The 26,936-nt window shown below is 37.0% G+C and overlaps 1 protein-coding gene across 5 annotated transcripts in view; it reads right to left on the bottom strand.

Annotated features, from left to right (window-relative positions):
* Positions 1-457: 457 nt before the first annotated feature.
* The window catches only part of LOC129393105 (L-lactate dehydrogenase A chain-like), a 78,706-nt gene continuing 52,227 nt past the window's right edge, over positions 458-26,936 (bottom strand). For 3 of the 5 annotated variants that reach the window (XR_010109167.1, XR_010109168.1, XR_010109166.1), the window contains 2 exons: positions 17,510-17,607; positions 458-5,569 (listed from right to left, as the gene is read on the bottom strand). Coding sequence is in view for 2 of the 5 variants with exons in the window: in XM_063594490.1 (XP_063450560.1) it covers positions 7,209-8,111 (903 nt within the window). In the remaining 3 variants the exon portion in view is untranslated. Of the gene's footprint in view, positions 5,570-6,584; positions 9,770-17,509; positions 17,608-26,936 lie in introns of those variants that run through there. The other 2 variants (XM_063594490.1, XM_063594491.1) reach the window with 1 other exon arrangement.

The following is a 26,936-nucleotide window of genomic DNA, read 5'->3' as shown; positions in this document are numbered from 1 at the left end:
ACAAGCTGATACTAAAATTTATCTAAAAGAATAAAAACCAGGAATGGCCAAGACAAATTGAAGAAGATACATTTAATGATGAATTTCCCTGCTAAATATTGATATTTTATATTATAAAGTTTTAACAATTAAGAAATTGTGGAATTTTCACAGTGATAGAAGGCAAAGAAAGAGTCTAGAAAAGCTTGGAAGAAGGTCACTCACATATAGCAACCTGGTGTATGACCAAGGTCAGAATAGAAGTCAGTGAAGAAATAATAGACAATCAATAATATGTTGACAGAACAATTGGTTATCCATATGGAAAACATAGCATTAGATCTCTACTTCATATCATATATCAAAAAACATTAGATCTTTACCTCATACTATACATCAAAACAAACTGCAGTTGATTTGAGTATCTTAATTTGATAACAAAGCCTTTAACTTTTAGAACCAAAAAAATCAAGGAATATCTTCTTAATATCAAGGGAAATTTTCTTAAGTATGATACAATAAGTAAAGGCTATAAAAGAAAAGCTTGATATATTTTATATAATAATTAAAATTTCCCATGGAGCAGAAACTTAAAGTTTTTTTTTTTTTAAAAAAAAAAAACAGAAATTGGGAGAAGGTACTCACAATGAAAATAAATTACAAAATCTTTATGTTCAAAATTTAAAGAAGCTTCTGAAGCCTATACAAATCATTAAGAAAAAAATCTTAATATTCTCCTTTTATTAAAGGAGAAGACACACAAATGGCTAATAAATACATGAAAGCATCCAATTACACAAACAATCAGGCCAGTACAAATGGAGACTAAAAATGAGATTCTCTTAGATAAATAAAACGTTTAAAATCTTACAATAAATTAAATCTGGTAAATTAAATAAATTAAATCTGGTAAAAGATAAGGGGGGGAAAAACTCTTAGTTGCTACTGGAAGTTTTAAATAGTTACAAACACTTAGAAAGTAGTTTGACCATTTCTAGTAAAAGTAAATATTCCAAAAACCTTAAATTAGGCATTTTAACTTCTAGAGTTACACTTAGATTCTCATATGTGTACAAAAAGTCTTATACCTGACATTCTTTGCCATTGTAATTGAAAAATATTGAAACAACCACCATCTAAACCAAAAAGATGTTGAGTAAAGAAAGCAAATTGCAGCCAGGTGCAGTGGCTCACACCTGTAATCCTAGCACTTTGGGAGGCCCAGGCGGGTGGATCACTTGAGGTCAGGAGTTTGAAACCAGACTGGCTAACATGGTGAAACCCCATCTCTACTAAAAATACCAAAAAAATTAGCTGGGCATGGTGGTAGGTGCCTGTAATCCCAGCTACTTGGGAAGCTGAAGCAGGAGAATCACTTGAACCTAGATGTGGTGGTTGCAGTGAGCCAAGATCACACCACTGCACTCCAGCCTGGGTGACAGAGCAAGACTCCGTCTCAAAAAAAAAAAAAAAAGAAAAAAGGAAATTGCAAAAGTACAGGAACATGCTTTAATAAGGATTACACTGAAACTGTAGATCACTTTAGGTAGTATGGACATTTAACTATATTAAGTCTTCCAATCCATGAACATGGGCTGTCTTTCCAATTATTTGTTCCTTCTTTAATATTTTTATCAATGATTTGTAGTTTTTAGTGTACAGCATATGAGACTTTCATCTTGATTATATTTATCACTAAGTAAAGAGGACTTTTTTAAAAAAGTGTTTTTATAAAAAACTTTACATGGATTTCAAAAATTCTTTGCACCAAAATAAATTTGTACTAACTTGTTATAACGTGTCGGAACGTCTAGCTTGAGGCACTAACAACTATAAGACACCAGTTTGAAAAGAACTGCTATCAGAGCAACATGAATTCTGCTAAAATTGAAATAAGAGCAAAGATCAAATTTACGGTGGGAGAATAGTGAAATCATTGGTGCTTTACGAAAAGTTTGTGGGGAAAATGCCCCTACAGAAATCAGCAGTTTGCAAATGGATAACTCATTTTAAGAACAGATGAGACAATGTTGAAGATGAAGCTCACAGGGGCAGACCATCCACATCAAAATGCGAAAAAAAAATTCATTTAGTTCACACCTTAATTGAAGAGAATCAATGATTAATAGCACAAACAACAGTCAACACCATAGACACCTCAGTTGGTTCAGCTTACACAATTCTGACCAAAAAATTAAAGTTGAGCAAACTTACCATTTGAGTGGTGCCAAAACCACTGTGCTGTGATCAGCTGTAGACAAGAACAGAGTTTTCATTGGAAATTTTAAACAAGGAGGAACAAGATCCTGAAGGATTTCTTCAAATAATTACAACAGAAGATAAAACACTGCTTTACCAGTATGCCCCTAAAGACAAGGAACAATCAAAGCAATGACTACCAAAAAAGGTGCAAGTTGTCCAGCCAAAGCAAAAGCAGACCAGTCAAGAGCAAAGATCATGGCAAACTTGTTTCGGATGTTCAAGGAATTTTGCTTGTTAACTTTCTGGAGGACCAAAGAACGATAAGATTTGCTTACTATGAGAGTGTTTTAAGAAAGTTAGCCAAAGCTTTAGCAGAAAAACACGCAGGAAAGTTTTGCCAGAGTCCACCTCCACCAGGACAATGCTGCTGCTCATTCCTTTAATTGAACAAAGGCCATTTTGCAAGACTTTTGATGGGAAATCATTATACGTCCATCGTACAGTCTCCAAATTTGGCTCCTTCTGACTTCTTTTTTTCCCCCAACCTTAAAAAGTCTTTAAAGAGAACCCATTTTTCTTCAGCTAATAATGTTAAAAAGACTGCACTGACATGGCTAAACTGCCAGTATTTCCAGGTCTTTAGGGACAGACTAATTAGCTGATATTATCATTTACAAAAGTATCCTGGACTTCATGGAGTTTATGTTGAGAAATAAAGTATATATTTTTTATTTTTATTTTTTAATTTAATTTTTCCACAATTTTTAAAAGTCCCCTCATATGGCATTTATTGTGTTTAGGTAAATTCCTTTTACACCTAGAAAAAAATCATAAAATTCATATGAAAGCACAAAAGATTCGAAATGGCCAAAACAATCTTAAAAAAAAAGAAGAAAACTGGAGACGCAACACCTCCTGATTTCAAAATATAATACAAAGCTATATTAATCAAAACAGTGTGATACTGACATAAAAACAGAGATAGAGACCAATGGAACAGAATAAAGAGCCCAGAAATAAACCCAGGCATGTACAGTCAACTGATCTTTGACAAGGGTTACACAAATACGCAATGGGGAAGAGACAGTTCTTCAACTGATGGTGTTGGCAAAACTGAATATTCACATGCAGAAGAATGAAATTGGGTCCTTAGCTTACACAATATACAAAAATCACCTCAAAATAGATTAAAAACTTAAGTGTTACACATGAAACTATGAAACTTGTAGAAGAAAACGTAGGGGAAAAGCTTTATGACATTAGGCTTAGCAATGATTTGTTGGATATAATACCAAAAATATAAGTAACATTAGAACAAGAATCACTGAGGAGGAAAATTCCAAAAAAAAAAAAACCGCCAGAAGTAACAAAAGCAAAATTAGACAAGTAAAAATACATCAGACTAAAAATCTTCTGCACAGTAAACAAAACACTCAACAGATTAAAAGGTAACCCATAGAATAGGGAAAAATATTTGCAAATCATATTTCTGATAAGGGATTAATATCCCAAACATACAAGGAACTCCTGCAACTCAATTAAAAAATGGGCAAAATTTCAATAGACATTTTTAAATGGGCAAAAAAATTCAACAGACATTTCTTTAAGATATAAAAATAGCCAAAAGGTATATAAAAAATGCTTGATGTAACTAATCTTCAGGGAAATGCAAATCAAAACTGTAATGAGATATTATTTCATACTATTAAGATGGATATTACTTTATTAGTCAGGGTTCTCTAGAGGGACAGAATAGGATAGATGGATATAAAAAGGGGAGGGGTTATTAAGGAGTATTACTCACGTGATCACAAGGTCCCACAATAGGTCCTCTGCAAGCTGAGCAACAAGGAAGCCAGTCAGAGTTCCAAAGCTGAAGAACCTGGAGTCTGATGTACCAGGGCAGAAAGCATCCAGCATGCGACAAAGATACAGGCTGGGAGGCTAAGCCAGTCTCATCTCTCCACATTCTTCTACCTGCTTTTATTCTGGTCATTCTGGCAGCTAATTAGACAGTGCCCACCCAGATTAAGGATGGGTCTGCCTTTCCTAGCCCACGGAGTCAAATGTTAATCTCCTTTGGCAACACCCTCACAGACACACTCAGGATCAATACTTTGCATCCTTCAATCCAATCAAGTTGACGCTAAGTATTAACCATCACAATTATAAAAAATAAAAGCAAAACATAAATGTTGATGAAGATGTGGAGAAACTGGAACCCTTGTACCCTCTTGCTGAGAAGGCAAAACGATGCAGCCACTATAAAAAAAAGTGTGGTGGTTCCTCTAAAACTGAAAAATAGAACTATCATGTGATTCAGCCATCCCGCTTTTGAATGTACATCCAAAAGAATGGAAATCAGGATCTTGAAGAGATATCTGCACTCCAATGTTCACTGCAGCACTATTCAGAGTAGCCAAGATACGGAAACAACCTAAGTGTCTATCAACAGATAAATGGGTAAAGAAAATGTGGTGTATATACACAATGGGATATTATTCGGCCTTTGAAAAGAAGAAAATCTTGCCATATGAGACAAGATGGATGAATCTGGAGGAAATTATGCTAAGTGAAATAAGCTAGCCATAGAAGGACAAATACTGCATGATTCCACTTATATGTGGTATATAAAATAGTTAAACTCATAGAAACTGAGAGTAGAAGGGTAGCTGCCAGGGACTTGGAGGCAGGAGAAACAAGGCGCTGTTCAATGGGTACAATGCTTCAGTTATGCAAGATTAATAAGTTCTAGAGATTTGCTGTACAACATTGTGCCTATAGGTAACAAGGGCACACTGTATTTAGAAATTTGTTAAGATAGATCTCATGTTAAGTATTCTTACAACAAAACAAAATGAAACAAAGCAAAAAACAACGAGGCACAAGGAAATTTTTGGAGGTGGTCGATTTATCTATTACCTTGATTATCTATTATGTGCATATGTTCAAACTCATCAAATTGTATATGTTAAATGTGTGCAATTTTTATATAACAATTATACCTCAATAAAACTATTTTTAAAAAGATGGACAGAATAATATGTAATTTTTAAAAACAAAAAACCAACACAATTGTTTATTTGTACATCTGTGGTAAAAATAAAAGCATAGATGAAAAAGATACATACCAATTTCAATTCACCAATTACCTCAAGGGCTTCCAGGCTGCTAGCAGGCTATTGTTTTATTTCAGACAAGAGGCAGGCTTTAAAGGAATCGTCTGCATGAAGGCTTTGAAGAAGATGCTCCTGACTGGAGAGACACTGAAGGGACAGGCTTTCAAATACACACATGCACACATCGTGCAAGCATGTAGCTATTAACAACAAAGGAATCCTTCTCCCAGCACTTTGTTTTATTTCTGGAGCTAATGGTCCAGCTGGATCTGAAAGGATGAGGGATTCAGGTCCCCTAACTTTACAAGGGCTTATACTCAAATCACGTGCTTCAGTGAATCTATTTGCGCAAACATTTCCCATCCTCCATATTCAAGGCTATTGTGTGTAGATATGGAAACTTCAGGGTAAAAATTCTACTAATTATATTATCATTTCCACATTTGTCCACTAAATTCAGACAGGAAATCAGAATAAACTGACAGCTTCCATTCCACTCTGCCTTCACAACTGAAAATCAAACAGGCAATGCATTTTTTTAATAATTAACTTGAACACAGCTTCAAATGCTAGCATTAACTAGACATAAGAATTTTGCACATGCATTAAAAACATGAAAAAATCATCAGGAATCCTTTTTATCTCCACCTTTTACAGAAAAGGGGAAGATGCACCAAAGGCAACATAAAGAATTTAATTTTCAGATGTTTTCCATTTTAACAATCTGTGTGGGACTTGAGAGTGATTTAGTAATTTCAAAGCTTAGCACCAGGAGCAATTTTATTTTTCCAAGCATAACTCAAGGAGTTGGGAGTCTTTGCTGACTGACCTTAATTTTTTAAAATGTGACTCTAGAAAAATGTCCTAACTCCAGCTTTCTCAAAAGACATTTTGCATGATGAAAAATAAAAATAAAATCAGTTTTCGCACAAAAACATCATGGCAACTTAGCCTAAGTTAGAACACAATGAAATTAACAAAATAAAACCACAGGCAAAGATGCTTTCCACATATTAGGAGTAAATTTCACAATTCTACTAACGAAATCACAGACTGTTTGGAAAGCTGAAGCCACACACTGGTTGTGCCTCACAGAAATATGCTGATCCCTTCAACGAGGGTTACTGAACCAAGGCCAAGTTACTGAACTGAGGCCAAGTGCTGAGTAGGACCTAGTGCCTGCTCTCAAAAACTTTACAGTCTAGTTGGAGAAGTAAGATAAGAATACATAGAAATGTTATACATTGAGATATGATTGAGGACAGCAAATTATTATTGAACATATACACTCTTATGTACGTTTTTATTTACATGCATTAACTCATTTATTTTTTTTTTCACTGTTCAAGGTTTTTGGGGGTTTTAGTTGGTATAACACTTGGATAGTTAGCTGCATTGTTTACATGTAGATCTTTTTACATTATATGGTAATGTACACTGCTGATACATATAGTTCACAAAATAAGATCCTTTGGAACAATTATGCACAAGACATACGATATTGGATTTACACACTGGATCCCAGGATGTGACTGATTGGGAAAAAATGTTGGACTAGGCATGTTCAGTGAAGGAGCCAGGAAGTTATAAAACACACGGTAAACATCCACCTGGCTCAAGGGGCAAATGCAGCATGTACAGCATTGGCAGTGGTGCGTCAGAGGTGGCAGAACTACTTCACACTAACCAGTTTAGGACTACACAAGATTAATACCATCCAGCATCAGGATATAGCTGTGGATTTTACAAATCATTCCTATTTCTAACTTGAGGAGTTGATGTTTTTCCCAGTCCATCTTAAAATATTACTGCTTTAATCACAGATCAGATAAAAAGGACAGCATGTACAACCTCCAACTAGAATCCTGTTGTAGCCTAGACAGTAAAATGATATGACATCAGAAGACTTTAAAATTGCAGCTCTTTTTGGATCCCCCAAAGTGTATCTGCACTCTTCTTCAAACAGGCCTCTTCCTCAGGAGTCAGAGTCACCTTCACAAGGTCTGAGATTCCATTCTGTCCCAAAATGCAAGGAACCCTAAGGAAGACATCATCCTTTATTCCATAGAGACCCTTAATCATGGTGAAAACTGGGTGCACCTGCCTAAGATTCTTCATTGTACTCTCTGCCAAATCTGCTACAGAGAGTCCGATGGCCCAGGATGTGTAGCCTTTGAGTTTGATCACCTCATAAGCACTCTCAACCACCAGTTTGTGAGCCTCTTTCCACTGTTCCTTATGTTTATCAGTCTCTAAATCTGGGTGCGGAGTCTTCAGGGAGACACCAGCAACATTCATTCCACTCCATACAGGTGCACTGGAAACTCCATGTTCCCCAAGGACCCACCCATGACAGCTTAATGGGTGAACTACCAGCCTTTCCCCCATCAGGTAACGGAATTGGGCTGAATCCAGATTGCAACCACTTCCAATAACACGGTTTTTGGGAAAACCACTTATCTTCCAAGCCACGTAGGTCAAGATATCCACTGGATTTGAAACAATAAGCAACTTGCAGTTCAGGCTGTATTTTACAACATTAAGAATGATGAATTTAAAGATGTTCACGTTACGCTGGACCAAATTGAGACGGCTTTCTCCCTCTTGCTGACATGTCCCAGCCATGATAATTACCAGTTTGGAGTTTGCAGTTACATTATAGTCTTTGCCAGAGACAATCTTTGGTGTTCTAAGGAAAAGGCTGCCATGTTGGAGATCCATCATCTCTCCCTTCAATTTGTCTTCGATGACATCAACAAGATCAAGTTCATCTGCCAAGTCCTTCATTAAGATATTGATGGCACGGGCCATGCCAACAGCACCAACCCCAACAACTGTAATCTTATTCTGGGCGGTCTGTTCTTCCTTTAGAAGATTATGAAGCAGCTGATCCTTGAGAGTTGCCACATTGGACTTGGAACCAAAAGGAATCAGGAAGGCACATCAGGTGGTCGTTGGGGCGTGTGGCAATGAGATCTGGAATCAGCGGCAGTGGCTGCAGCACTCCCATTATTAACTCATTTAACCCTGACAACAACCCTACTACCTTGAGTGGATCTAGGGACTTAAATAATAGCATCAGTTCTTTCTCTCTCTATCAGCAAGCTCTGTCTCCACATTACTTTGCATATTAACCTTATTTGCTCCTAGTGCAATACAGGCTTTTTCATGGGAAAGAAGAATAGCAGCAATGTAGGCCTGCATACCTATGACTTGTGAACCAAAAAGAAGAGAGTCATCGTTCATAATAGTTTTAGCAAAAAAAAAAAAAAAGACAGAACAACTGGGGAAGGAGTGGGGGCTTTGGATGTGGACACATCAGAATCACATGGGGTGGGAAAAGATTTTAGAAATGGTAGCAGGGAAGAGGGATAAGAAAGCTGGTCAGGCACCATAACATCTGTCTAGTTCAATCTTTGAGGCAAGAGGGAGCTACTAAAGGGTTTTGAGTAGGGGAGAGACATAGCACTAATCACTCAGACAGTGAGTGAACCTTACCCCCAGCCCAAAATCTACAGCTCACCAGAGCTTTGCTATTCTCATCTAATGCATGATCTTCATTAATCTTCAAAACGAACATTTGAAGAAAGTACTCTTTCCCCCACTTTAAAGGTGAAGAAATTAAATGGTATCTTGAGAGACTTGTAAATGTCAAGTGTCTAATGTATGATAACCATTACGAGTAGTTCTCTAAAGATTTGTGAATGAATAGGTTGAATACTAATATCCATTACATTTCTGGCCTTATGTTAAGTACTGATTAGGGTGGAGAAAGTGATATACATTATGTGGCCCTCACTCCCAAAGAACCTGCAGTGCTGTTGAGGAGATAAGATTTATACACTAACACCTGCCACACAAAATAGAGAATAATACCAGGTAATAAATACAAATTATACCAAGAGATTTGTTGGCCAAGTAGGGTCTCTCTGAGGAGGTGACACTTTATCAAAACCCTGGATAAAGTGAAGATTCTGGGGATGAGGAAAGCCCAGGCAGTTAGCTGCTAAAAGGAGACTTAGAGATTTTCCAATTTAAATTATGGGTTTTGAATATTTTTTAAGCATTGAAATCATTTTGTAAATAAACATTTTGATAGTATCCTAACACATAAAACAGAAATAAGTAGTTCTCTTTGTTTGGAAAGTAGCGGTAGAGGACCAAGTGTCCCCAGCTCTTGGATTTTTGCATGCTGCAATTCAGGACACCTCCTAGAATCTCTAAGATCCCAAGTAACACTGTCTGGGGGAAAAAGTGTTTAAATATGAAATCCTTATTTGACAGATGGGTAAACCAAGACCAAGAGACTAAGTCACTTGCCTTAGAAATCACAGCTACTTAGTAGTGGTTCTGAGTATAGAACTCGTATCTCCTCCCTCAGAAAATAAGACTCCTTCTACCACACTCCATTCCCTCATTCCATAAGTATCGATTAACCTCCAACAATGCCTCAGGCACCAGCTTCATCACTGAAGAAAATGCAATGAGAAAAAAAAAACAACATGCCACTGGCCTTGTGCTGTGTTCATTTCCTATATTAAAAAATAATCACAAAACTAAATACTTAATTATGAATTGTGGTAAGTCCAACAAATAAATGTACCCTGAAGCATTGTAATATGCCCTTCATAAGACTAGGAACAGAAAATAGATTTATCACATGGGCTATAGGAAGGTTTTGTCTTAAGAATTTACATTCTTAGTAATATGCCTCCCCCACGTGACATATGTTGACTCTTTGTATTTTAATAAAGACTTTTCATGATTGAATTCATGCTCACACATCTGCTTTGTCCATCAGACTGAAAAGACTTTAACTTAAATCTAGCCACCAAGTCAGGTGCATTGATTTGAATAAATGCTGTGTACTGAAACACCTTTCTTTTCCTGCAGTATTTACCCAGCATCTAACTATTGACATTTTTCTCTACTTAACATATATGGAGATGACCCTTCTCTCCTCCTTTCCTTAGGGAGTACACACTTTGCAATTGGAAGGAAAATTACATTCTTCAGTCAGATTGAAAATCAATGACATCGCTGGTCACAATCCCCAGGGAGTTTCTCAAGGAGAAAAAACAGTCTTAAGAATTCCACAAGAAGAAATTGAAACATCGTGCATTATTAGTGGGATTATAAAATGGTGATACTTCTGTGGAAAATAGTACGGAAATTCTTCAAAAAATTAAAAATAAAACTATCATATAATCCAGCCATCCCACTTCTGGGCATATAGCCAAAAGAATTAAAAGCAGTCTTGAAGTGATATTTTAACACCCACGCTCATCAGAACACTCGTCACAATAGCTAAGACATGGAAGCAATGTAAACATCCATAGATGGACAAATGGATTAACAAATGTGATTTATTCATGCAATGGAATATTATTCACCCTTTAGAAGAAAGGGAAGTCTTGCATATGCTACAATGTGGGAGAACCTTGAGGATATTAGGCTAAATGAAATAAGTCAGTCACAAAAAGACAAATACTGTTTGATTCCATTTATATGAAGTGTCTAAAGTAGTCAAATTTATAGAAACCGAAAGTAGAATGGTGGTTACCGGGGCTGGTGGGAGGCAGAGAGGGGTGTTGCTTAATGGGTATGGAATTTCAGTTTTTGCAAGATGAAAAAGTTCTGGAGATCTATTTCACAACAGTATGAATATACTTAACAAGCCTGAAATCACTTAGGATCTGGCATTATTTGAAGAATGACCAGCTATGCAATGAACTTTATCATTGTTTCTTTAAAAACATGTCTTTACTTACAAGTACAGTTATGATAGGTTCCCAACTTACAGTCAACTCACTCAACCAAATATGTTTGAGGTAGGGGGTGGGAGTATGATAAAAAATGCTTTTTTCTAAAAGTTTCTTTGTTCAGAGTTTCAAATTATCTCTCATTACTTCTAGATCTCAAAGATGGGGTCTCACTCTGTCGCCCAGGCTGGAGTACAGTGGCGCGATCTCAGCTCACTGCAACCTCCGCCTCCCATGTTCAAGCCTCAGCCTGCCTCAGCCTCCTGAGTAGCTGGGACTACAGGTACATGCTGCCACACCCAGCTAATTTTTTTATTTTTTAGTAGAGATGGGGTTTCACCATATTGGCCGGGCTGGTCTTCAACTACTGACCTTGTGATCTGCCCGCCTTGATCTCCCAAAGTGCTGAGATTACAGGCGTGAGCCACTGCACTGGGCCTAATTAAATATTTTTTTAAATAGATGACACTTCCCCATGTCTAGGAATCTTTTGGAGGTCTTCTCTGGAATTATATCAAAAATACTTCTCAAACCTTTTGTTCATAAAGTGGACTTGGCTCTAAACAGAAAGTAAAAGACAATTATAAGGCGGCTTCTCTAGAGTCTGCAGACCCTTTCTCTAATTTTTTAGCTATAAGCAGTTGACCTTACATATTTTATTTCACCTTTTAACTTCATGACTAAGTTTTCCAGTATGAAATGGGGGTGAAAAAAGAATATACAATTTCAGAAAGCCATACCAGCACTTCAGACACAAATTATATACACTAAACCTTGTTCACAAGAGGCTGCAAATATTTAGTTAAGCCTTTCTTTAATTTCTGCACTGTATACTTCTGTGTTTTGCACAGCCCATTTAGTACACTATGCTTTTAATGTTATCTATTTTTAGCCCAATAATTCATAGGAATTATATAAACTATATAACTTCAATTGTATGACACTTCTCACTGCATCTTGCCCTGGTAAGCATGTAAGAAATGGCATTGATGATGGTGCAATTTGGGTTCATGCTCTAAACAATGTCACAGAAGTGTCTGAGCTCTCTTTGCTGGCATCAATAAAAATGTAGTTAGGAAATAAACTCTGGAAGCCACACTAGACAACCACTGAAGACACACTGGAGATGGCTAAGCAGAAGCACAGGTGCCATTGAAAAGATATGGTCTAAGTGGACTGATCACTTTGGGCTGCTTTTCTTTGCTTTTATTCTATAGCATTAAGTCAATTCATTCATTCATCTAACATTTATTAAACACTAAGCATATGTTAACCACTACTTTGGTGCTGGAAGTAAAACAATGAATATAATGTATACAATGAACTATTAAAAGCCTGGGCTTTTACCCTACTTGCAAGCTAACAAATTAGCTTGCCACATTTACTTGAATGCTGGCAGAACACACAAAACTTGTGAGTTTGAGACAAAGAACAGTTTATCACGCGTAGCAATAGTAGCAGTAACCAGTGTATTAACATTTGCACCACTTACCTAAAATTCAACCACAGGACAATGTAAAGAAGGTCATATAATACCTGCATCTGCAGTAGTATGCATTATAAGATACCATGGGAGGATCAAGGATGGGCTAAGAGAAACATTCAGAGAAGGCTTCTCAGAGGACATAAATGCCAGGGCTGATGCTAAAAGGAGGAATAGGAAGGAGCAGATATAGAAAACCAGATGGGTCATTTTAACCAGCAGTCTTTCTAAGACCACAGGCATGGGTATGTGAGTAGTTTGCTACAAGTAGAAAAATCACAAGTTGGGAGTCACTGAAGCTTAAAGCAGAAGGCCAAGGGTAAAGGAAGATGAAGTGAGATAGGCAAGCAAGACCTAGAGTTTGGAGAGCCTTTGATATCTTGCCAAAGAGCTTAGTCTTTTCCCTGTTGGCATTGGAGAGCCACTGGACGTCACAAGCAAATAGGTTTGCATTGGATAGATAATGCTAAACAGAAAGGCATCTATGTCTTTGGCATATTGCTGTGATTCTGATATGATATAGCAAGTCCCCAGCAATCTCCAGCAACCTCTGATAACTCACAGCAAACGATGTGTGTGGTTGCCATCAACCATCCTTGTGCATTCTTTGATAATTCAGTAGGGCTGTTTGCACTTCTGAGTCCTGACAAGTGTGCTCTCACTCTCACATTCACCCTATGTCTCCAACAGTGTACCAGAGCTGTGTTTCTTGCAGCATACTTACCAACCCCCACTGTCTTCAGAGTAGTTTAATCTTGTTCCCTGGGGTTTTAACAGTCACTGATAAAGATATCTAATTCAGCATTTTTCTATAATCTAATTTCCTCCTCTGACAAATGCTGTCACTGAAAAATGATGGAGAATTTCCTGACGCCTTCTGTTTTCCTTACTGAGGCCCCTCTAGAGCATTTTGGCATGTGTTATTGATGGGGCCCCTGAATACTGGGAAGAGTGCTGATATCACAGTTTCTAATCATGGATAGAAACTAAGGGCTGGGTAGGGGGTCTTTTTAATCATCTATTTCCAAGAAATGGGAATGTAAATCTTTTTAGAATTCTTCGACTTAGATCCAGTGGGTCCTTTAATTAGACATCACCAGAAGTTGTTTGGACATAAAATATACCCTAGATACTTTGTCATCACTAAATGTTACAAAATGGCACCTAGATCTGTCACAACTCTAATTATGAGGGATCAAAAAGGCCTGACTTGATCTCAGAAACTTCTGCCTCCCAAAATTTCAAGACCAAAATTTATTCTGCAGGGCACTCCTTCCATGACACATTGAACCAGCATCCTTTTAGCAAAGTAAATGCTCAGTACTACGGCCAATGGAGTAGGAATTTATTACCTATCTTGTCCATGCTTTTCCATTGATCTGTTATTTTGCTCAACTTATGCCACCATATCTTGGAACCAAGCAGGTATTTGTCAAGGATTTTTGTCTTCTTAAGTAGAGAATCCTCTAGAAATTGACTTTTCACTATCATCAGTAGAAATATTGAGCATATTGTAACCCTGGGTTCTTAGGGTGGCCCTTAGGATTTTAAAACCATAAACTGCATCATCCAATAGACAGCAGCACATCATCTGTAACCTCTGAAGTGATGATCAAATGTTACTAGATCAGTACATGAAGAGAGGAATGTGAGTGATCTAACCTACTCTAACATGGCTGATCTCAAATGAGTATTAATTACTCCAATTATTGCAAATTGCATATGTAATGCAATATTCGGTAGCCTTTTTCAATTTCCAAAGCTATTTCATAAACATTAACTTGTTTGATTATTATAAAACACTATGATTTTGGCATGACTGTGTTCATCTCACACACAGTAGAATCAAAGACTTGTAGCTGCATTTTTGCAGCAAGAGGCTGCCTCTAAGGCTTGTATTCATAGAATATATTCACGGAGTTTCAAGGGATATTAGTGATGAACTGGCCATGGCTGAACTGGCCATTGGTCTTCTTTTTACAGAAGAGAAATTCAAAACCCAGAAATGTGCCCAAGTTCCCAGAGGTAAGGGTGGGATTAAACATAAGCTCAGGTCCTTTTTTTCCAAGCCAGCATTCCATGTTATGTGGCTTGTGTCTTTGCAATGTATTTCATAATTTCTAATTTCCCTGTGGTAGGGAGAAACCTACCAATCTTAGCATTTTCATCTGAAGTGATGTCAAGTCTTCAGTGTGTCAGGGTGTCCCTAATGCTCTAATCTGCTGGATCATGGGACAGCTTAACAACATTGCACAGCCCAGATCTAACAAGGCCCTGTTGTTGACTCTCAGGTGCAAGCCTATCTTCAGCATAAAATGTCATTTGTTCACAAATGAAGAACCTTCAAGAAAGTTAATATTTTGAATTCAGATCAGTTCCATATAATACATCTGTAAAAGAACAATGGAGTAGCTTGGTCATGCATGGAATCATGGGTAGCAATAGTGGTATAGAGTCAGAGGCTCTGGGATTGAAGGAAGCCTTGGCATTTACAAGTTGTGTGACCTTGGAGAAGTGGCCTCATCTTTCAGAACCTCAGTTACTTGTGGATAAAATGAGGGTTTTTCTTTTAGACATCTCCAGGAGTTGACATAAATTTTAAATGGAATAATATGTACAACCATAAATGTTAATTATCAAAGTTAATCATATTATTTATGTAGAAAATAGGACACTTCTGAAAATTTGAGCATAGCAAAATTTTTTCCACGTTGCAGATTCAAAATTTCCTCTAGAAAGAATACCAATTCTGGGGTTTTTAAAAAAACATATTTTGAAGCATAATATGTATAAAGTGCATAAAACACATTAATTAAGGGTAGAGTTGATGAATTTACACATTCATTTACGCTCATGTAACCAACCTCTAGATCAAGATATAGGACATTTTCTGCACCCCAAAAGGTTTCCTCATTTCCATGTCCAGTCAATACTCTCCGCCAGCACTCGGAGTTGAGCACTATTTCAGCCCCACTCCTGGTTCTCAGGCCTCTGGACTCAAACTGGAACTTACACTATCATCTCCTCTGTTTCTTAGGACTTCAGATTTGGACTGGACCCACACCACTGGTTCTCATGGGCCTCCAGCTTGCAGAGAGCAGATCATGAGACTCCTCAGTTTCCATAATTGCATGGGCCAAACCCTCACGATAAATCTTTTTCTATATATCTATATGTCATCTATTGATTCTGTAGATGAGTTTTGTTTTTCTTGAACTTTGTATACATGGAATAATATAGTTTGTATTGTCATTTGTCTGTGAAATTTATCCACGTCTTTCACATACAAATAGTTTCTTCATTATGACTGCATATTATTGCATGAATATTAAACAAATTATTTATCCATTCTCTGTTAGTGGACATTTGGATTGTTTCTAGTTTGGGGCCATTATGAATAAAGTTGCTATGGACATTCTTGTGTATATCTTTAGGTGGACCTGTGTACTAATTTCTCTTTAGGTGGACCTATGTACTAATTTCTCTTTAGGTGGACCTATGGACTAATTTCTCTTTAGGTGGACCTATGTACTAATTTCTCTTCCGTATATTTTCAGGTCTGAAATTGCTATATCATAAACTGTTGTATGTTTTAGCCACAGCATTTTGAAACAGAGTTTTAAGTAATAGCATTAACTTCCAAGTCCAGTCAACCCTAGCCTGACTAAATCTGTGGATTTATTAGAGTCAATAAGCCAATAAATATTGGTTTAACACCTGCTATGTGTCAGGAATTGTGATTGTTAATTTTATGTGTCAACTTGACTGGGCTAAGGAATGCCCAAATAGCTGGTAAAACATTATTTCCAGGTTTGTGAGGGTATTTCTGGAAGACATTATCATCTGAATTGGTAAAAAGAGTAAAGAAGATCACTTTCACTAACGCAGGCGGGAATCATCCAATCCATTGAAGACCTCAATAAAACAAAAAGACAGAGGATGGGCAAATTTGCTCTCTGCTTGAGCTGGAACATTTATCTTCTCTGGCCTTCAGACACTGGCACTCCTGGTTCTCAGGCCTTTGGACTCAGACTGGGACTTACACTATCAGCTCCTCTGGTTCTCAGGCCTTCGGGTTTGAACTGGACCCACACCATTGGTTTTTGTGGGCCTCCAGCTTACAAGTGTCAGATCATGAGACTTCTCAGCCTCCATAACTGCATGAGGTGATCCCTCATGATAAATCTTTTTCTATATATGTATATATTGCCTATTGATTCTGTTTATCTCGAAAGCCCTGACTAAATACAGGACTACAACAGTGAGCAAGGCAGGTGTGAGCTTCTCTTCATGAGGCTTACCATCTAATTAGAGCAGGACATCTAACTAGAAATGGGAACATGATGAGGGTCATGAGGGGAAGTGAAAGTCACTACAGGAGCATATAACAAGCATTCTAATGTGCTCTTAGGTTGAGTGCATTTCCCTATTTTTACTAAAAGCTGAGTTTTCCAACCAAATGGACAAGAATGAGTTGTGATCAAAGCACTTTGGGCTCCTTTTGCAGTTTTTCCATTAAGCTGTTTTGTGACTTGAGGCAAAACCCCTACCTTCCTGAGTCTCATTTGCAGTACGAATATCATCTTATATGTGCTTCACAGCGAATTGCTCCTCTTAAGTTGTTCGAAGAAATGAGTTTGTAAAGTAGTCACTGGTTATGCAAACTAGACAGTAGAAGTCAGACAAGGAGTCCTGAAGCTTTTCCGACTACAAAAAGATATTTAATCCCCTTATATTCAAGTGAAGTAACAGAAAACTTGGTTTCTCTACAAACAATGTGTATCTTTAGCTATAAGAATAATTGTTGGGCTGGGCACGGCGGCTCACGCATGTAATCCCAGAACTTTGGGAGGCCAAGGTGGGTAGATCACCTGAGGTCAGGAGTCCAAGGCCAGCTTGGCCAACATGGCGAAACCCTGTCTCTACTAAAAATAAAAAAATTAGCCAAGTGTGGTGGTGCGCACCTGTAATCTCAGCAACTTGGGAGGCTGAGGCAGGAGAATCACTTGAATCCGAGAGGCAGAGGTTGCAGTGAGCTGAGATCACACCATTGCACTCCAGCCTGGGCAAAAAGAGCAAAACTCAGTCTCAATAAATAAATAAATAAATAAATATTTTTAAAAGAATAATTGTTAAAATCACAGGAGATTACTGTTAACTCATCATGTTTTTAAATGACAGCCTAGTAAAATCTGTATGATTACTAAATCAGATTCAGGTATCATTCTTCAAGGAAGTACCCTCATCACAACATAAAATGCAATATGTGTTTTTATTTTTTATTTTATTTCTTTATTTGAGACAGATTCTCACTCTGTCGCCAAGCTAGATAGAATACAATGGCCCAATCTCGGCTCACTGTAGCCTCCCTCTCCCAGGCTCTAGCAATCCTCCCACCTAACCCTCTGGAGTAGCTGGAACGGGGTGCACATTATTACTTCATCTGGCTAAGTTTTGTATTTTTTGTAGAGACATGGTTTTGCCGAGTTGCTCAGGCTGGTCTCAAACTTCTGGGATCAAGTGATCTGCCTGCCTCAGCCTCCCAAAGTGCTGGAATTACAGGTGTGAGCCACCATGCCCAGCCTCAATGTATGTTTTTAGTATCTTCTAAGCCAGCAATCCTCAAAGGAGTCAGGGATGACTGGTCTCTGAGACCATTTCAGGGGATGCATGAGGTCAAATTATTTTTATAATAATACCAAGATATTCTTTTCCTTGTTTGCTCACATTCTCTCATAAGTATAGAATGCAATTTTCCAGAGGCTACATGACATGTGACATCACAAGAGATTGAATGCAGGAGCAGATGTGAAGATCCAGCTGTTTTCCATTAAGTCAGACACTAAAGAGACTTGCAAATAGATAAAACAACACCACTTTTTCACCAATTTTTTATTTTCAAAGATATAGTTATTTTTTATGAAAATAATAATGTTTACATGTAATAAAGGTATTGTTTCTTTCAAATAAATATTTCTGTTTTAATTTCTAACACAGTAAATATATAGATATAACTCACATATATAAAAGCTCTTTGGGGTCTTCAATATTTTTTAGAGTGAAAAGTAACCCTGAGAATAAAAAGTTTGAGTACTAAGTAAATGTCTTGCAAATGGTCTCAATCTCCTTATGTAACAAGCTCCTGGATTAGCAGTTTCTATCTCCTTATGTAACAAGATTGTCAATCAGTCTGGCTTTAGTCATGATTGTAGTAGCCAAGACTGAATCAAAGAAAATAGAGCTTATGGAAGCTAAGAAACAATGAAGGGCTTATATATTCCATCAAAGAATATTGGGAAGATATTTATTCTGTCTCCACAAATTGTGTCATGCTTCATGCTTCATGACTGTATATTTACATTCATGATTTTATTTAATGCTCAGAACTTAGGTAGACAGAAAAGGTGTTAGTCCAGCTACTCGGGGGGCTGAGGCAGGAGAATCGCTTGAACCCTGGAGGCGGAGGCTGCAGTGAGCCAGATAGCACCACTGCACTCCAGCCTGGGTGACAGAGTGAGACTTCATCTCAAGAAAAAAAAAAAAAAAAGAAAAGGTGTTAGTCTCCTGATTTTACAGCTGAGGAAATTGACCTAGAGGAGCTCAGTGAATTGAGCCATGGCCACAAAGCTAACAGGCTGGACTGGGATTGGAACGTAGGTATCTGTGATGCCCTATCTAGTGCTCTTTCCATGTAGCAGAACGTAAGAATTTTATGTAAATATTCTCCAAGTTAACTTTGAATCTCAGTAGTTTGTAATTCCATAATTCTTAATCAATGTTATCCTCCTGGTATTGTTTTCTTCAAAAAAAGTCAACATCATTTTTTTTCTCTAAAACTTACTCTCACCAAACCTGAAAAGAGCTTAAGAGAAGCTAATTTTCTGGAAGCATCTTTATACTTGAAGGGTAGAAAAGTATCCATCTTGTCTTTACATTGACTAAAAGTAAGCATAGTCTAATGGGAACTAGAAGCAAATATATCTTCTGAGAAAGAACTAAGAGTTAATACATATTCCATAAAAAGGCTGGAGACTGTCTTTAGCAGACTGATAGCAGTTAAGTACCTTAAGAGAACCAAGTGAGTTTGTTTTTTGTTTTTTTGTTTTTTGGTTTTTGTTTTTTTGAGACAGAGTCTCGCTCTGTTGCCCAGGCTGGAGTGCAGTGGCACGATCTTGGCTCACTGCAAGCTCCGCCTCCCAGGTTCACGCCACTCTCCTGCCTCAGCTTCCCGAGTAGCTGGGACTATAGGCGCCCACCACCACGCCCGGGTAATTTTTGTATTTTTAGTAGAGATGGGGTTTCACCGTGTTAGCCAGGATGGTCTCGATTTCCTGACCTCGTGATCCGCCCGCCTTGGCCTCCCAAAGTGCTGGGATTACAGGCGTGAGCCACCATGCCTGGCCGAGAACCAACTGAGTTTTTAAATCAAAAAAAAAAAAAAAAGCTTTTTGCAATCCTTTCCTAAAACCAGGTGTTGAATAGTTGTCTCATGATTTATCGATAATTTTCTGTTCTCTCTAAAGCTCTGCACAACTTGATGGATTTTCCTCCACAATTTGATTTATTTCTTAAACCCATTATTAAGTAATGTCTGACACTTCCATTTCTGCTTGAGATTAATGGCATGCCAAATTCTAATTTATAGAATCAACTAAAATGTCACATAAAATGCAAAACATGAATTGTTTACTGAGTAAGGTGGTCTGGTTTTAAGGAGACAAAGATCATAGTTTCAATTTGGGAGTGGCTAAAGAGATTAAAATCACAAAGACAAACTCTGTTATGGCTACATTCACAAGAATACCAATAATTTGAAGTAACTGAGCCAGATACTTAGAGCCAGGAGTACCTTTAAGCATGGTTGTTAGGTAGGCTTCAAAAATTTCTAAATATAAAAGCATTTTAATACTTATTAATGAATAATCAATCACTTTCAAAATATGTCAATGCCTTCTACTAAGAAGGAGCTTTTTTGACTTCTCCAAATAAAGCTTAAACAAATGAAGTATAAACTTCCAACTTTTGACTGGGTGTGGTGGCTCACACCTGTAATCTAAGCATTTTGAGAGGCTGAGGCAGATGGGTCACCTGAGGTTGGGAGTTCAAGTATCCATTAGACCAACATGGACACGCCATGTGAAACCCCATCTCTACTAAAAATACAAAAAAAAAAAAATTAGCCAGGTGTGGTGGTGCGTGCCTGTAATCCCAGCTCTTCGGGAGGCTGAGGCAGGAGAATCTCTTGAATCTGGGAGGTGGATGTTGCAGTGAGCTGAGATCGTGCCATTGCACTCCAGCCTGGACAACAGAGCAAGACTCTGTCTCAAAATAAATAAATAAATAAATATACACGTACATACATACACAAACTTCCAACTTTTACATTTGAAAAAATCATATGGTATTAGTTATTTTGTTATTAGTAGTAAAACTGTGGAATTACGGAGAAGGAGCTGGGTTTGAGAGCTGGAATGGAGAGTGAAGAAATAGTTTTTCTTTTGAAACTACCTCCTTAAATTTGACTAGAGAATTCTAAACCATCCCCCCATAACTGAAATGAAAGATCACAAATCTGCCAACTTTTGGTGTTGGAACTGTTTTTATAACAGAAGGATAGAAGGCTACACTTGCCAAAACAAGAGAGTGAGGGGGGAGAAATCCTTCCATTCTAAATGAAGATCCTTTAGAGTACCCAGGAATGGCAAATCAACACTAAGTTGTATTTTCTCCTAAGCAAGTCATCACATTTCAGCAGCAATTTAGCTTTAGCAAAAACAATAATAAATTCCCTTTATAAAAAGGCCAGCTACCATAGTCACAGGTTGGGCCGTATGGTCATCAGAGAATTCGAAAAGAAAGCAAGCTTTGAAAATGTGGCCTGCTGTGCTTTTGTACACTCCCAGACTACTGCCACAATAAAGCATTCCTGGTCAGTTGCAGAGTTAGGGAGGCAATTTCCCCAGAATAGCTGATAAAATGCCCCATCTGTTTTCATAAACTGCTGCAAACAAAGGCTCTTCACCTGAGTATTTTCAGGCATCACTGAGTTTACCTCTACATTAAAAAAAAAAAGTGTTCATCAATGTAAATTAATGGCCCCCATTACACAAATTGAAACTTGGGAATTTATTTCTGTTTTTTTTTTTTAACTTGGGAATTTAGAAAAGAGGCAACATCCAAGAGGGTTCAGAATTTCTTTTTCTTTAAACCAAGCTCTATTTCTATGTCTATGCATCCATGCAATGGCACATTGCCTTTCTACTCCATATTAGAAATTTATAGCATATGTTTTCAAATTATTTACTAGTATACATAAATATTAATTAAATGGATGATTTCTTTTAAGATTATGCTTAATTGCAATGTAACATAAATCTTGGCCAAGTAAATATCTTGAGACATTTATGGCAGATTCTGCCCCCTAGGCAAAGGTTTCTTGAGCTCTGTTTTGTGGGAGTGTAGCATCTGCTTACTATCAAGAGGCAAGCAAATGCATTTTATGGTGACTGTTTCCTGGAGAAATAAACAGGGGGAAAAAAACCTTAATTTTTCAACATCCATTGTTTTAAACCTTAAAAACCCTTAAATTTAGCAGCACTTTTACAACTAACGATCTGGTTTTATAGTAAGAACCTAGAGCTAGGGGAACTCTATTTCCTTTAGAGCCACTTGAAAGTAGACAATTGCTCTGTTAAGTGGTCTCTTGGCAGTAGGATATGTTAGATATCTTTTCAGTCAAGCCAAAACTGATTTAAAGAATCTTGAAATGGCCACATCTCTTTAAACATGTCTGATTCATAGGTTATCTAAATGCTGTTTTACGGTATTTTATATGCTAAAAACCTGTTGATTTTGTTACTTTTAGAATCAAACCAAGTAAATGTTCTCCTCTCTAAAAAAAATCTTAGATCAGAATCTAACTAGCAGGGGGCTGCTCTTTGGTGGTCTCCTGGGCGAATGTAATCGAGCATTTATGATGCGGTCATCTGGCAAACAGACCTTTGGTTCAGTTCATTACTAAGCTACAGTCACTGGAGTCAAGGATTCTAATCCTAGGACAACTTTTAACCTCCCACAGAATTTGCTTTCTGTGGGTTACACTTTGGCAATATGTTTCTCTTGACTTACATTAAGGGACACTGTGTATACATGTAGAACACCCACTGTTTCATTTATTGTTAGGAGTGTAGCTTTAAAAATATTGTTAATTACATCAGGAATTTTTAAAAACTAATATTTATAAGACATGTAGTATGCTACCACTTTGTATGCTTCACTTCATTTAAAACTTTAAAACTCTCAACAATACTGTGAGGAAAGCACTTTTATTATGATTTTGCCCATAGGAAATACAGGCTTAGGAGCTGTAAATGAAAAGAACAAAGAATAGAAGTCAGGTCTATCTAATGCCAAAAAAACAGCTATCCAGCATATGAGACCCTCATGGAAAAGCTATCTGAGGTCTAGTCACTCAAGGAGGCTTCTAATTTTCCAGGGTGCAGCATGCTTTTCTTTGTGGACAATGAAGAGCATGCAATCTGCATTGTATTCAGTTCTCTTACTTTGGCCACGACTAAGCTCTTCTTTTTTTTTTTTCTTTTTTTAATAGAGAATAGTACAAAGTAGAAAGTTTTTAAAACTAACAAAATTCTATCATCCAGAAATCCCTGAAATCAGCTCTTTCTGAAGATAAAAATAACTGATGATATGCAATGTTGGTGAGAGAAATACAAGACAGTCACATTTATATCCTGCTAGTGCAAGAGAAAAGAGGGGAAATCTTTCTGGAAAGCCATTTGGCAGCTAACTAAAGAATTTTAAATGTCTGGTCCTTAAGCAATATCACTTAAAGGACACTGTCCTACAACATTAGGAAAAGGAAAAAAAATTTATAACTTTTAAGTTATTTTATGAACGTATAAGTAATTTTATATATAATACTTTGATCATCAGGTATTATTTATTTCTAAAAGAATAGAATTAGAAACAACAAACACCTAAAATTAGAACATTTTTAAAATTGTGATATATACAAAAAATAAACTACCACACCTCTTTAAAATTCAAATTACTAGGCCAGGTACACCTATAATCCCTGCACTTTGGGAAGCTGAGGTGGGAGGATTGCTTGAGGCCAAGAGTCTGAAAAATCATATCAGTTATGGTATAATGTAAGTGAAAAAAGCAAGCCATAATATGATATTATGTAATTAAAAAAATTAGTTACTTCAATAGGTAATATAGTGATATTACATTAATATTAGTACAGGCAGGATGCAGTGGCTCATCCCTGTAGTCCCAGCACTTTGGGAGGCCGAGGCAGGTGGGGCATTTGAGGCTAGGAGTTCGAGACCAGCCTGAGCAACAGGGTGAAACCTCATCACTACTAAAAATACAAAAATTAGCCAGGTGTGGTGGCACATGTCTGTAATCCCAGCTACTCAGGAGGCTGAGACACGAGAATCTCTTGAACCCAGGAGGCAGAGGTTGCAGCAAGCTGAGATCTCCCCACTGCACTCTAGCTAGGATGACAGAGAGAGACTCTGTCTCAAAATATACATATATAAAATATATAAATATATATATTTATGTATTATATATGTATTATACATATATATGTATTTAATATGAATGTATTGATGCTATTATTGATATAATAAATTGATTGAATATTAATATAATATTGATATCAAGTATTTTGATGTATATGTTGATACTAATATAATTATATGTATATAAATTAACATATTGATCAAATATTAATATGTTGATATTATATTCACATTATTATTAATAGCTAAAAACCTGAGTTTTTTTCCTCTATTCCAGGCTCTGTTTTAATCCCTTCTTATGGATTCTTTTATTTAGTCTTTGTAACAACACTGTAAAATAAACACTCGGTTTTTAAAAATAACTCTAAAAACTATTTAGAAATAACTTCTCACTTATAGAAAACTTGTAAGAATACTATAAAGAACTGTTCTACATTGTTCACTTGGATTTACCAATTAACAATTTGCCATATTTGCTTTATCTTTCTTTGTTTCTCTGTCTCTGTCTGTCTCTTTCTAGATACACACACACTTTCTGAACAAGTTGGGCAAGTTGTGTATCTCTTGTTCTTTTATCCCTAAATACTTCACTGTATGTTTCCTTAGAAAAAGGGCATTTTGTTATATAATCACAGTATAAAAATTAATATCAGGAGATTTTACACTTACACAATACTTTCATGCTGTATTGTCTCAATAACATCCATCATAGCAAATTTTTTTGAGATCCAGGATTTAATCTTGGATCACTCATTGCATTCAGATGTTGTATCTGTTTAGTCTCTTTCAATCTGATACAGTTCCTCAGCTTTTGTTTTTAATGACAGTAAACTTTTGTAAATGCTTGGGCCATGCATTTTGTAGATTTCCCCTAAATTTCTGTTTGTCTTCATTTTTATGGTGTTTGCAAATTAGTGATCTTCTAACTCCATCATTCCTGAATTTCTCCTGTAAGAAAGAGATTTCTTTTTTCTTTTATTTATTTACTTATTGTCACTATGGACTCACAATTCTTACTTTATTCAGTGAGTTATAATCCTGTATTGTTGTTATTTATTTTCTTTTTTATAAGTCCTGTGATGGTTAATTTTATGTGTCAACTTAATTGGACCACAGGATGCCCAGATATTTGGTCAAACATGATTATGAATGTTTCTGTGAGGATGTTTTTGGATGAGATCAACATTCAAATTAGTAGGCTGAGTAAAGCAAATTGCCCTTTTAATGTGGGTGGGCCTCATTCAATTAGCTAAGGCCTGAACAGAACAAAAAAAGTTAGCTCTCCTTCACAAAAGAGAGCATTCTTTCTGCCGGGTGGCCTTCGAGCTGGGAGGTCGATTTTTCCTGCCTTCAGACTAACTGAGATATTGTTTCTCCCTAGGTCTTGAATCTGCTGGCCTTTGGACTGAAACAACACCATTGATTCTCTTGGTTCTCAGCCCCTCAGGCTCACATGGAAACTATACCATCAGCTCTTCCAGGTCTCCAGCTTGCCACATAGATCTTGAGACTTGCCAAGACCTTCATTATTGCATGAGCCATTTTTTCATAACACGTCTCTTGTTTTTTATTGATCCATTCATCCTATTGGTTCTGTTTCTCTGAAGAACCCTAATACAAACTCCCATTGTTTTTTAAGTACATCTTTACTTTTTAGCCAAGAATATGCTTCAGGCTCATCTTGGTTTTTCTCTTCCCTGGCCCTGGAATCAGTCATGAATTCTAGCACCACTATCTATTTTTAATGGGGCATGATATTTGCAAGCAAAAGTGCACTGTTGTTATTGTTGTTTGCTTCTAAGTCTTTTTAGCAGGCAGTTAGGGAATGTGTGTGTGTCCATAGATACATATAGATGTATCTGTATACACCTATAATAGTGTTAATGTGCATATATACACCTATAAGTGGACAAGCATATATACACATATGTGTGTATATAGATATACAGATATTCATACTAATACCTCTAATTACAATCCAACACCAAACACTACAGTGCTCCTCACAGCCTTCCTGTTTTTTATTGGTATCCTTGTTCTCAAACTATGAAAATCTGGTTGTCAGCATAATCAATATATTTACTCATTTGCTCAGTCCTACCATACACAGAAAGTAATTTCAGAATAGCTAACTCATACATTGTGGAAATCAAACCTAATATATATAGTTCAGCTTTGTCTTTTAGTGGACAATAGCCGAAGTTCTATGAGTTTGTTCTTTTTCACTGTTCAGTATGGTCATGTTATTCATTTAAAGGTTAGGTTGATCTACTTCTGTTTGTATTCCATTTTAGGGTTTTTCCCCTACACCCTTGTTGATCTAATTTTTTTCAGAGTGAAAAACATGAGCATGATGCCAAAAGTCAAAACTTCACTTTTACCTTGTTCCTATCCATCTCCTGCAGGTAATCAATCTCGTTAGTTTCCAATTCATCCTTCCTGAGATGTATATTATCACTTTCGTTTCTTACAGGACATATAGCATACTCTATGTACTCCTATGCCTTTTGCTTTTTTCGCAGTAAATTATTTCATCTTTGTTTATGGAGATTTTTTAAGAATCTCCCTCCGTCACCAGGCTGGAGTGTAGTGGCTTAATCATGTTTTACTCCATCTTTGGCCTCCTGGGCTCAGGTAATCCTCCTACCTCAGCCTCCTGAGTAGCTGGGACTACAGGTGCATGCCACCATACCCAGTAAATTTTTAAATTTTTTGTAGAGAAACGGTCTTGCCATGTTGCCGAGGCTGGTCTCGAACTCCTGAGCACAAGTGATCTACCTGCCTCGACCTCCCAAAGTGCTGGGATTATAGGCATAAGCCACTGCACCCAGCCTGGAGA

This window comes from Pan paniscus, chromosome 11, assembly GCF_029289425.2.
Source record: "Pan paniscus chromosome 11, NHGRI_mPanPan1-v2.0_pri, whole genome shotgun sequence".
Classification (NCBI taxonomy): Eukaryota; Metazoa; Chordata; class Mammalia; order Primates; family Hominidae; genus Pan; species Pan paniscus.
The sequence above is the reverse complement of the archived record's forward strand: the minus strand, read 5'-3'. Positions and strand labels throughout refer to the sequence as shown.